At 38.9% G+C, this 12,729-nt stretch overlaps 1 protein-coding gene across 2 annotated transcripts in view; it reads right to left on the bottom strand.

Moving 5' to 3' along the window:
* The window catches only part of LOC149460293 (major histocompatibility complex class I-related protein 1-like), a 125,518-nt gene that overhangs the window by 8,734 nt on the left and 104,055 nt on the right, over positions 1-12,729 (bottom strand). Inside the window, exon 7 of one of the 2 annotated variants that reach the window (XR_016313087.1) lies at positions 2,672-4,492. Coding sequence is in view for 1 of the 2 variants with exons in the window: in XM_089679827.1 (XP_089535953.1) it covers positions 2,672-2,767 (96 nt within the window). In the remaining variant the exon portion in view is untranslated. The remainder of the gene's footprint in view (positions 1-2,671; positions 4,493-12,729) is intronic. The other variant, XM_089679827.1, reaches the window with a different exon arrangement.

The following is a 12,729-nucleotide window of genomic DNA, read 5'->3' as shown; positions in this document are numbered from 1 at the left end:
AATTTGCTTTTGCTCAAAAAAAGAACTAGGACATGTCATCAAAATTCACCATTTCAACTAAATGCTTTGGAGTCATGGAGGAAGGGCAAGTTCTGGTCGTTTTTAGTACTTTTGAAGGACACAATAAAATGGCTCTTGCCTGGTTTACAGAAGCTCTTGAGCCAAAATTAAGTCCTTCATTAGCAGGAAACATTAGACAGTGAGGAGCAGAGATGGACCTATTTTCACCTTCTTTGCTGATGTTATTTTAAGGAACAGAAATGGACACTATAGGTATTACGTAATACTATCACCTGATTTTCTGAGAAGCTGATGAACAAATGGTACAGAAGAGTTGAGGTAGTCCTTTCCTACTGTTAATGGACAGTATCTTCACCTCACTTGTTGTGTCCATGGATGATTCATTCAGGAATGGAGAAGTGGCTTTCAAATAGTGCCAAGTCTCCATCTTAATCACTATACTCTGGACCAACCCTAACCACCCAAGAAGGTTTTAACCATAGCATTTAGGATGGGGAATACCGACACCTTAGGATTTTGTAGATGGCATTGAACAGAAATTGAATGGCAGTTGGCAGCAGGAAGAGGAATTCATCTGCACTACCCTAGGAAGACCTAGCCCACAGTAGCCACTAAAAAAATATATAGTTCATTGGCAGCAGGCAAAAAGACAGGAAATAGCTGGATAGACTGGCACAGGCAGAAGTGTTCCAGTTATTCTGGAAGAACAAACCACAACTGGATCAATTAGAATATCTTTTTCATATTTCACACAATTTCCACAAGATAGACAGAAGTAGCACCTGGCACAGCACCTATATGGATGATCAGAAAATACTGGTGTGCAATAGTTACTGTATGTGGATAACAGCATTTAGTTGTGGCAAGATGTGAACAATAACTGGGCGATATTTCCAATGTACAACAATCAAGCAATCGTTATACTATGTGGATGCCAAATGAGCACTCATTACAATATGATAAAAAAAGGAGCACTTATTACAATATGATAAAAAAGGGGCACTTATTACAATACATGGCTGACAAGTGAGCATTCATTACAATATGTGATTAAAAAAAGGAGAACTTATTACAATACATGGCTGACAAGTGGGCATTCATTACAATATTTAGCGACCAACTGGCATTTATTACAATACTTGGCTGACAAGTGGGCACTCATTACAATATTGGACAACCAACTGGGATTTATAGGGCAACACAGTGGCTAAATGGTTACGACTTCCGCCTGGCAGTACTAGGGTCGTTGGTTCAAATCCCAGCCAGGGCACCTCCTGCCTGGAGTTTGCATGTCCTCTCTGTGCCTGTGTGGGTTTCCTCCCACACTCCAAAGACATGCTGGTAGGTGAATTGGCTCCTGTCTAAATTGTCCCTAGTATGTGTATGTATGAATGTGAGTTGGGGACCTTAGATTGTACACCCCTTGAGGGTTAGGGACTGATGTGAATGTACAATATATATGTAAAGCGCTGCATAAATGGACGGCACTATATAAGTACCTGAAATAAATAGATAAATAATTACAAAACATGGCTGACAAGTGGGCACTCATTACAATGTTGGACAACCAACCAGCATTTATTACAATACATGTTTGACAAGTAGGCACTCGTTACAATATTGGACAACCAACTGCCATTTAATACAATATTTGGCTGACAAGTAGGCACTCGTTACAATATTGGACAACCAACTGCCATTTAATACAATATTTGGCTGACAAGTGGGCACTCGTTACAATATTGAACAACCAACTGGCATTTATTACAATACATGGCTGACAAGTGGGCACTCATTACAATTATTGGCCAATCAACCGTCATTTATTTCAATAGTTGGCTGACAAATAGGCACTCAGTACAATGTTGGACAACCAACTGGCACCTATTACAATACTTGGATGACACGTGGGCACTCATTACAATATTGGACAACCAACTGGAACTTATTACAATACTTGGCTGACAAGTGGGCATTTGTTACAATATTTGACAACCAACTGGTATTTGTTACAATACTTGATCAACATAAAGGCACTTCTTACAATGCCCAGGCAACAAACAGGCAATCTTTACAATCCATGTGACATGAGAGTACCACTGACAATACTTGGAGCCTAGTGAATGAAGCCAGTAACTATACAAAATAAGGGGAGAAGGATGGCCATTCACTGATCCATGGCTAGGAGTGGCTTATATGGTATCATATGGCTTGAAAATTGAAAAATATTTAAACCCAACATTTTATATTCTTGATATGTGCCTGCTGTACCATAAACTCGTATTTTGTATTGCTTCCTTTGTGTGAAATCCCTGGTGTTCCTGCAAGTCCCTTTGCTTTCCTATTAAAAATGGACCACACTAGGCACAAGAGCACAGCGTGGTCAGTTCTCTAGCTGTGCTGAGATCTCACCCTTCTCTCCTCCAATAATCAGACTTGTGCTGACACCCCTCCTGCACAGCCATTCACTGGGAAGACCAGTGTGCTGCTGTGTCTCCTCCCTGAGCTTCTTATACAGCTGAGAACAGAGAGAAGATGATCCCTTACTAAAGAAAGACAAAAACAAGTTTGACAAAATTTGTCCACAGTAGACAGTAAGGCCTGAGATAATCAGTTCTAAAAGCAAAGATTGTTCAGTTCTAACACTTACTCTTGTACAGAAATACTCCACAAATAACAGCTACAGCAACAAGAAGACAGATGATGGCAGGAACAATCACAATGGTCCATGGTCTCATGTCGGGTTCTGAAAGAAAAAGGCAATGTAAGGAAAAGATCATAAGACACCTACAGACATTCTAATCAAATGATAACATGCTCATTAATGGAAAATTTGATTGATATGCTATTAGCCTAAGTTCACAAGAACTTGTGCTGCTCTTTAGCAAATGTACGGGGGGGGGGGGCATTTTTAAAGGCTAAGTTTACCTTTTGAAAAAAAAATATAAATGTATATCATTTAGCAGGTGAAAAAAGGTGCATGTAAAGTGGAGCTCCACCCAAAAGGGGAAGTTCTGCTTTAAAGGTTGGTCCCCCACTCCCCATTAAGAATTGGCACCTTTGTGGAGCAGGGGAACGGGAACCCGAATTTGACAAGTACCCACTTCCGCTGCGAATGCCTAGGCGATCGGAAACGGAAGTTGCCCTTCTACACTCCCTTCCCGAAATCTAGTAGGAAACGTGACAGGTCCCAGAAGACAACGGGGCACCCGTTGGGCACCCGGCTGTGAAGCCACAAGCTGGCACAGCCTGGTGCACACACTGAAGATGCCGGCATCTGGAATACAGGACGGTCAGTGAAATGGGCTTGCAGGATCGTGGGACAGGTGAGTGGCTGTTTTTTAAAAGTCAGCAGCTACAGTTTTTGTAGCTGCTGACTTTTATTTTTTTACAGAGTGAGTAGAACTCCGCTTTAACTTTTTCTTCTTAGAAGCCTGCAGAGCACTGCACTTGCCATCATTGGATCATGGGTGCACTATCAGGCTCCTGCCTAGAACTCTCTGCCCATACCTCTGTACAGGCAGATGGTTCCTGAGCTGTAGGCAGTGTGACTGAAGTATGGGCATGCTGATCGGTGCGCTCGCAGTTCAGACTACAAGTCCATCTGTCAGGGTGACAGTGGGTGTGGGGAGAAGGACCCCTGCACGTTGTCACAGTGTGGGATGGAGGGCTGAGCAGGGGGGCGCAGCCTGGTAAGATGTTATACCCTAAATATGGGTATAACATGTAACACGTTACTAAAGGTGAGCTTAGCCTTTAATGGCTCCTCCAAGCATTGGCAAAACACACAAATTTTTGTGCGCAAAACCACAAAAAATGGGTCAAGGACTTTTTTTTCCCTGTGTTTCTGCAGGTAGGGCAGCCCACTGAAGTTAATGAGCTGTGTTACACACAGAACGCAGCCCCCGGTGATGTAAACCTAAGAACACACAGGACCCTTCCACCATCAACTTTATGTAAACTGATTTAAATGTAAGTCAAATCCAGGCAAGCAGTCATATACTGTATATGCAGCAGTGCACCTCATATAAAAAGTTTTATATCTGCCTGGAGTTCACCTTCAAAATGGTTAACAATGTAATTTAAATTGCCATCCATTTATAATCAATAGCTAACAATATGTGATTAGTAGGGCAGAAATCATGATAAGTATTTACGGACAATAATAAAAATTATATATAATAAATAATTATAAATGATAAATAATTAAGTTTGATAAAAATTAAATGCATGCCATAGAAAGGTATAATCATGCCCCATAGGCTTTCCTCCACAAATGGATACATAAGCTCTGATACTTATAGTTGTATACTGGTCGTATGTAAAATGTAGTAACAGTTGCCAGTACAGAGCATCCATAGGACGTATAAATTTGCTGCAACATAGATGATGCAAAAAGATGGATGATCAAACTTGAGAGATTTTCCCATGATATAACTACAATGTCTCCAGACGATGCTAAGCTTCCCATCTGTAAAAAAAAAGTTGAGATCAAGATATATTATAGAAGTGTACAACTAATGGGGGATATAGCATACCCTGAATGCAAAATAGAATGCAAACAGAATGCAAATTAAAATGAAAAACTGTAGCATTTTATTTGACTAGTTCCCATCCAGGCTAATTTTGACATTTCTCTCATACATGGAAAAAGTAGCGCTTTTGCTAGAAAATGACTTAAAACCCCCAAACATTTATAAAATATATATATATATATATATATATATATATATATATATATATATATATTTTTTTTTTTTTTTTTTTTTTTTAAACAAAGACCCTAGAGCAGTGGTTCTTAACCTTGTTGGAGGTACTGAACCCCACCAGTTTCAATTGTGCATTCACCGAACCCTTCTTAATTGGAAAAATAAAATATGATTTTTAAAATTCAAAACATAGGTATATATTTAGGTATATATTTATACATAGGTGCACAAAATGAACAAAACCGTTAAGAACAAAGAACAAAACCATTAAAACATGATTTTCACACAAAAACAAAAACATAATAATGAATATTTACTGCACGAATCATATGAGTCGGGTGTGGGTCTTCACCTCCGCCGAACCCGCGAGACTGACTCACCGAACCCCTGGGGTTCGATCGAACCCAGGTTAAGAACCACTGCCCTAGAGAATAAACTGGCTGTTTGGTTGTTGTTGCAGTTTTTTTTTATGTTGCAGGATACTTGAGCAGCGGTTTATCAAACTCAAATTTTCATGAATTAATACACTTTACTGAGTCACAGTGAACACAAAAACAATATAATACCCAATTTTTTGGTAAAACAAACAAGATGATGTTAGGCCAAGTACATAGATACCTAACATGTCACGCTTTACATTTGTATATGCCCGTGGAATGGCACTAAATTGCAGTACCTAAAAATCTCCATAGGCAATGCTTTAAAAGCCTTTACAGGTAACAGGTTTAGAATTTCACAGGAGGTCTGTAGCTAGAGTTATTGCTCTAACTCTTATGTTTTCAGAAATACCTCATATGTGTGGTGCAATCGCCATTTACACATGCATGTTTGACTGATGCTCGTGTTCACCTTTGTGCGTGAGCACAGGGGAATGAGAGCACTTTAAAACTTTTTTTTATTTTATTATTTACTTTCTTTAATTTTTTTAACACTGTACTATTAAATTTTTTTTGGGATTCACTTTTTTTGCTTTTGCAAGGGATTACCAACATCAGGAAGGAAAGAAGTCCCAGGAGCCGCATATCTGCCAACATTCACCAGATATTGGTCTTTTTCTCAGTTGAGCAGCAGTCAATGAGGTGTTTATCTCTCCATTGGTCGAATCTCTATTCCCATGGCTAAGCCACATGGGCGGAGTGAAACGTATTAGGGGTGTGGCCTGGACAGAGTCTAGACTGAGGCTACTTCCACTTACATGAGGGTTTTGTGTGGTGTATGGCTTTCCTTCCTCATTGAAGTTTTCCTCAAGTTTTTTTCCATTTGGAAGAAGTCACAAGAAGCGACTAAACACATCAGGGTGGAGCCATCACGCTACTAGGAAGAGTGTTTTACACAGAGATGAGGGCTTGGTGATCCTACTATCTTATTCTTAAAGGGGATACTATTTGATTATACAGCTATTCCCTTCTTAAAGTGATGCACTACTGTTTAATAGTCCATTTGTTTTGTGAGCGCATTTTCATTGGTTTAATAAATGGTTTATGGTGCTTCTACATGGTAAAACAGTATGTGCAGTTTTTGTCTTATCTGTGACTATGGTGGAGAGATATATTCTGGGCGGTCTGGTTCCATGGATGTACCTGCAAGGAAGAATTGAAGGAAGGATATTTTGCGCAACTATTTAGAGCTTAGTGACCTTCATATACAGAGAGGAACAGAAGTATTTGAACACCCTGCGATTTTGCAAGTTCTCCCACTTAGAAATCATGGAGGGGTCTGAAATTCACATTGTAGGTGCATTCCCACTCTGAGAGACAGAATTTAAAAAAAAATTCAGGAAATCACATTGTATGATTTTTAAAGAATTTATTTGTCTTGCACTGCTGAACATAAGTATTTGAACACCTAAGAAACAGCAAGAATTCTGGCTCTCAAAGACCTGTTACTGTGCCTTTAAAAAGTCCACCTCTACTCCACTCATTAATCTAATTTAGTAGCATCTGTCTGAGCTCTTTAAAGACACCTGTCCACCCCACAGTCAGTCAAACGCCAACTACTACCATGGGCAAGACCAATGAGCTGTCAAAAGACACCAGAGACAAAATTGTGCATCTCCACAAGGCTGGAAAGGGCTATGGGGCAATTGCCAAGCTGCTTGGTGAAAATAGATCAACTGTTGGAGCAACTGTTAGAAAATGGAAGAGGCTAAAGATGACTGTCAGTCTCCCTCAGACTGGGGCTCCATGCAAGATGTCACCTCGTGGGGTATCACTGATGATAAGAAAGGTGAGAAATCAGCCCAGTACTACAAGGGAGGAGCTGGTCAATGAAATGAAGAGAGCTGGGACCACAGTTTCAAAGGTCACTGTCGGTAGAACACTACGCCGTCATGGTTTCAAATCATGCATTGCACGGAAGGTTCCCCTGCTCAAGTCATCACATGTCCAGGCCCGTCTGAAGTTTGCCAATGACCATCTGGATGATCCAGAGGAGGCATGGGAGAAAGTCATGTGTTCAGATGAGACCAAATTAGATTTTTTTGGTCTAAACTTCACTCGTCGTGTTTGGAGGATAAAGAAGGATGAGTTGCATCCCAAGAACACCATCCCTACTGTGAAGCATGGGGGTGGTAACATCATACTTTGGGGGTGCTTTTCTGCGAAGGGGACAGGACAACTGCACTGTATTAAGGAGAGGATGAATGGGGCCATTTATTGTGAGATTTTGAGCAACAACCTCCTTCCCTCAGTCAAAGCATTGAAGATGGGTCGTGGCTGGGTCTTCCAACATGACAACGACCCAAAGCACACAGCCAGGATAACCAAGGAGTGGCTTCGTAAGAAGCATATCAAGGTTCTGGAGTGGCCTAGCCAGTCCCCAGACCTAAATCCAATAGAACATCTTTGGAGGGAGCTGAAACTCCGTGTTGCTCAGCGATAGCCCCGAAACCTGACAGATCTAGAGGAGATCTGTGTGTAGGAGTGGGCCAAAATCCCTGTTGCAGTGTGTGCAAACCTGGTAAAGAACTACAGGAAACGTTTGACCTCTGTAATTGCAAACAAAGGCTTCTGTACCAAATATTAACACGGATTTTCTCAGGTGTTCAAATACTTATGTTCAGCAATGCAAGACAAATAAATTCTTTAAAAATCATACAATGTGATTTCCTGAATTTTTTTTAATTCTGTCTCAGAGTGGGAATGCACCTACAATGTGAATTTCAGACCCCTCCATGATTTCTAAGTGGGAGAACTTGCAAAATCGCAGGGTGTTCAAATACTTCTGTTCCTCACTGTAGGTTTTAAATTAAGGTGAGAGCAAAGAGTGAACGGTGGTGGGCATCACTGAAGAAACATCATTTGTATTTGTATACACATTGGGACTGTTATATTTGAAGATGTGGACTTGGACTGGGTGAATTCTTAGTCTAACACTAGACATGGTTATTATCACAGAGGTGGTGGAACCCTCTAGTGGCAGCACTATTTATTTATTTTTATTTATTTATTTATTTCTGGTAGTTATATAGCACTGTCAATTTACACAGCACTTTACACATATATATTATACATTCACATCAGTCCCTAACCACCTCAAGGGGTGTACAATCTAAGGTCCCTAACTCACATTCATACATACACATATTAGGGCCAATTTAGACAGGATCCAATTAACTTACAAGCATGTCTTTTGAATAAACTATAGTTTATTTTGCAAATTTTGTGTGTCACAATATAGACACAATCACATTATACATATGTTTTGATGATTCTGTAGTCTAATTTTTCATTACGTAGCAACATCACAGGGGTGGTGACAGTCTCTAAAAGTTAATTGTTTTTTTTTAATTCGGTCATATGATATATATGTAATTTAAGATTCAGCTATGCACATGTTGAATGTTTCTCACTATACTAGTGTCACTGGTTTAGGATATGTTATTTATTATAATTTTTGATACATTAATAAAGCGCAGCACTGTTTTTTTTATTAAGTTTTTTGTTTGTGAGGTCACCTTCCGTGCACTGCAGCAACTTTAAAACACTGGAAGGATTAACACAACAAAAGTTATAATTATCAAGGTTGCACAGAGAATACATATTTTTAATACAGCATCTCATATATTACAAAAAAAATTAAAAATTAAGGCTGGCCATTTATGGTAAAAGTTTTCACATGAAATACATATTTATCTTAACTGGTTTAATTACAAAGCAACAATCCCTTATGATATCATTATCCCTTAGCAAATATTCAAATATATAAAGCAAAATGTAATGGTTTCAGGTCGTTTAAAAAAAAATTTCTATGGTATGTTTTAAACTGATATTTTATTTATCTTTTATCAATGTATATATAATCTTTATGTTACAAATAAACATATCATACATGGTGCAGCTGTCAGTTACAGGGATGGCAGGGAGAGAATGCAGGGTTAGAGAACCACTCCCCTGAATCATTTAGCTGTGTGTGAATTGGAGCTTGAGCTACTGAGCTCAGTAAACATGCTTTGTTTTCCAGAAAAGGCATTAACATTTGATAACTATGTGAACAAAATTACAGCACTCCATCAGTTAATAATATGGATATATAGTGTCTTGAAAAAGTATTCATACCCCTTGAAATTCTCCACATTTTGTCATGTTACAACCAAAAACGTAAATTTATTTTATTGGAATTATATGTGATAGACCAACACAAAGTGGCACATAATTGTGAAGTGGAATGAAAATGATAAAAGTTTTTAAATTTTTTTTACAAATATCTGAAAAGTGTGGCGTGCATTTGTATTCAGTCCCCTCTACTCTGATACCCCTAACAAAAATCTAGTGGAACCAATTGCCTTCAGAAGTCACCTAATTAGTAAATAGAGTCCACCTGTGTGTAATTTAATCTCAGTATAAATACAGCTGTTCTGTGAAGCCCTCAGAGGTTTGTTAGAGAACATTAGTAAACAAATGGCATCATGAAGGAACACATCAGACAGGTCAGGGATAAAGCTGTGGAGAAGTTTAGGGTTAGGTTATAAAAAAATATGCCAAGCTTTGAACATCTCACGGAGCACTGTTCAATCCATCATCCGAAAATGGAAAGAGTATGGCACAACTGCAAACCTACCAAGACATGGCCGTCCACCTAAACTGACAGCCCGGGCAAGGAGAGCATTAATCAGAGAAGCAGCCAAGAGGTCCATGGTAACTCTGGAGGAGCTGCAGAGATCCACAGCTCAGGTGGGAGAATCTGTCCACAGGACAACTATTAGTCGTGCTCCACAAATCTGGCCTTTATGGAAGAGTGGCAAGAAGAAAGCCATTGTTGGAAGAAAGCCATAAGAAAGTCCTGTTTGCATTTCGCGAGAAGCCACGTGGGAGACACAGCAAACATGCACCTGTAGGATGTTACTGTGCAAAAGTAATTTAATATAATTATATATATATATATAATATATATAATTATAATATAATTTTATGTTTTACTTTTGGTATTTTGTTTTGATTTGTAGAATGGGTACAGTATCAGTGGGAGAGGATCTTCGTGGTGTATCTACATCTCTGGATCGTGTAATTAATATTACATTTACATCAGGGAACAATATATTTTTTTTATAAAGAACTCTTCCAATTGTGTCTGTGAGGGTAAATTCATTAAGAGATAAATAGTGTATGAATTTTTGTTGCAAAATATCTCATGTGATTTTTATCTCACAAGTAGTCTGTTTCTACAAAAACATGCCTTATTTAACCATTTCAATACCGGGCAATTTTACAACTTCCTGCCCAGGCCAGTTTTCAGGTTTCAGCGCTCTCATACTTTGAATGACAATTGCGCGGTCATACAACATTGTACCCAAACTAAAATTTTATCATTTTCTTCACACAACTAGAGCTTTCTTTTGGTGGTATTTAATCACCGCTGGGGTTTTTATTTTTTGCTAAATTAACAAAAAAAGACCAAAAATTTTGAAAAAAAACACGTTTTTCTTTGTTTCTGTTATAAAAGTTTGCAAATAAATAATTGTTCTTCATACATTTAGGCCAAGATGTATTCTGCTACATGTCTTTGGTGAAAATAACCCAAATTAGGATGTATTTTTTAGTTTGTAGGAAGGTTATAGAGTTCACAAACTATGGTATAGATCTGAATATTGATCAATCCTGAAGTACTGACAGCCAATCTAATATCTTGAGGTCCACGAATGTCAGAACAGTACAGATATCCCCCAAATGACCCCTTTTTGCAGAGTAGACAGTCCGATGTACTTCATAAGAGGCATGGCGAGTTTTTTGAAGTTGTATTTTTTTTTGTCATAATTTTTCGGAAAATGAAAAAATTAAAGAAATTAGTTTCACTATTTTTTTTTTACATACTGTCACCAGTGCAGTACAGCGTCATCATATAACTGGCATGGCGGTGATCAGGGACACTGACTGGTGACAGTATGAAAAAAAAATATTTTTTTTTCATTTTTTTATTATTTTTTATTAAATTTTTTTTCTTTTTTTAAGATTTTTTTTTCATATTTCACTATGACCAATGTAGTACAATGTTACCATAGTAACATTGTACTACTTTGGGGAATGACATCGATTCATTCAGGTTTTTTTTTTTTTTTGGTGCTTAGCTGTGATTTGGCCACAGCTAATCACATGACATGTGCATGTGATCGCTGTGACCATTCACAGCTAGGCACTAGTATACAATGGATGGCATGAATCAGGATTGATCAATATTCAGATCTATACCATAGTTTGTGAACTCTATAACTTTCCTACAAACTAAATAATACATCCTAATTTGAGTTATTTTCACCAAAGACATGTAGCAGAATACATCTCGGCCTAAATTTATGAAGAACAATTATTTATTTGTAAACTTTTATAACAGAAACAAAGAAAAATGTGTTTTTTTTTCAAAATTTTTGGACTTTTTTTGTTACGTTAGCAAAAAATAAAAACCCCAGCGGTGATTAAATACCACCAAAAGAAAGCTCTAGTTGTGTGAAGAAAATGATAAAATTTTAGTTTGGGTACAGTGTTGTATGACCGCACAATTGTCATTCAAAGTGTGAGAGCGCTGAAACCTGAAAAATGGCCTGGGCAGGAAGGTGTAAAATTGCACGGTATTGAAATGGTTAACTAATGCCTGGAAATCTTTTACATAGAAATATTTGACAGTATGCCTGAACCATCCTAGGACAGCCGGCTTCACTTCGTCATCATTGTGTTTACCGTTCCCACAGAAAGATTTGTCTCTTGTGCAATTTCACGACAGGCTATGCGTTGTATATCCATATAATTGGATCAGGTGTTCCACATGCTGAATGTTCACAGGAATGACTGCTGTGGGCTGGGAACCATCACGGCCTGGGATCCTCACTGACAGACATACGGCCATCCTTGAAACATTTACACCATTTAAATGTATTACTGCAGCAGGGGCGGACTGACAACTCATGGGGCCCCCGGGTAATAGGGGATCATGGGGCCCCTGTGTCCTTGCCCACACTCAAAAAAGCCTATGAAAAAGATACCAGGGGCATCTAATGGGGCCCCCTACTGACCCCGGGCCCTCAGGCAGTGCCCCAGTTTCCAAATGGTACGTCCGCCCCTGTACTGCAGCTGAGCGTCTCATCACTGTACTGTGCTTGAAGTCTTCTGTAGATATCTGTCGGTTTTACACCTTCGTTCACAAGAAACTTCATCACCACATGCTGTTCCATGCACGCACCAACACTGTTGTCTGCCATCTTGATTAATGGTCTCTGGACTGGCCTGCGGCATGTATCAGTAATAGGACACACTTTCCACTTATTACTGCATGTAGTACCGCTACGCTAGCATCCCTTTTTATACCTGTAAAATGGAAAGTCCTGATCTGACTTGAATGCTCCTTATACATCTGTTTTGGTGTCTGGGAGCCACAGCTGCAGTGTATTTTAGCCCATAGCATTACAGAAAATGCATTGCATGCAAAACTGCTAGTGGTTATGCACACATGGGGGTTTATTTACTAAAGCTGGAGAGTCCAAAATCAGACTCCCTTCTGCATAGAAACCAAT

The sequence above is a fragment of the Staurois parvus genome, unplaced genomic scaffold (assembly GCF_062004578.1).
Source record: "Staurois parvus isolate SC_StPar_1 unplaced genomic scaffold, SC_StPar_1.0 ptg000232l, whole genome shotgun sequence".
Lineage (NCBI taxonomy): Eukaryota > Metazoa > Chordata > Amphibia > Anura > Ranidae > Staurois > Staurois parvus.
Note: the sequence above shows the minus strand (reverse complement) of the source record. Positions and strands in the feature narration are given on the sequence as shown.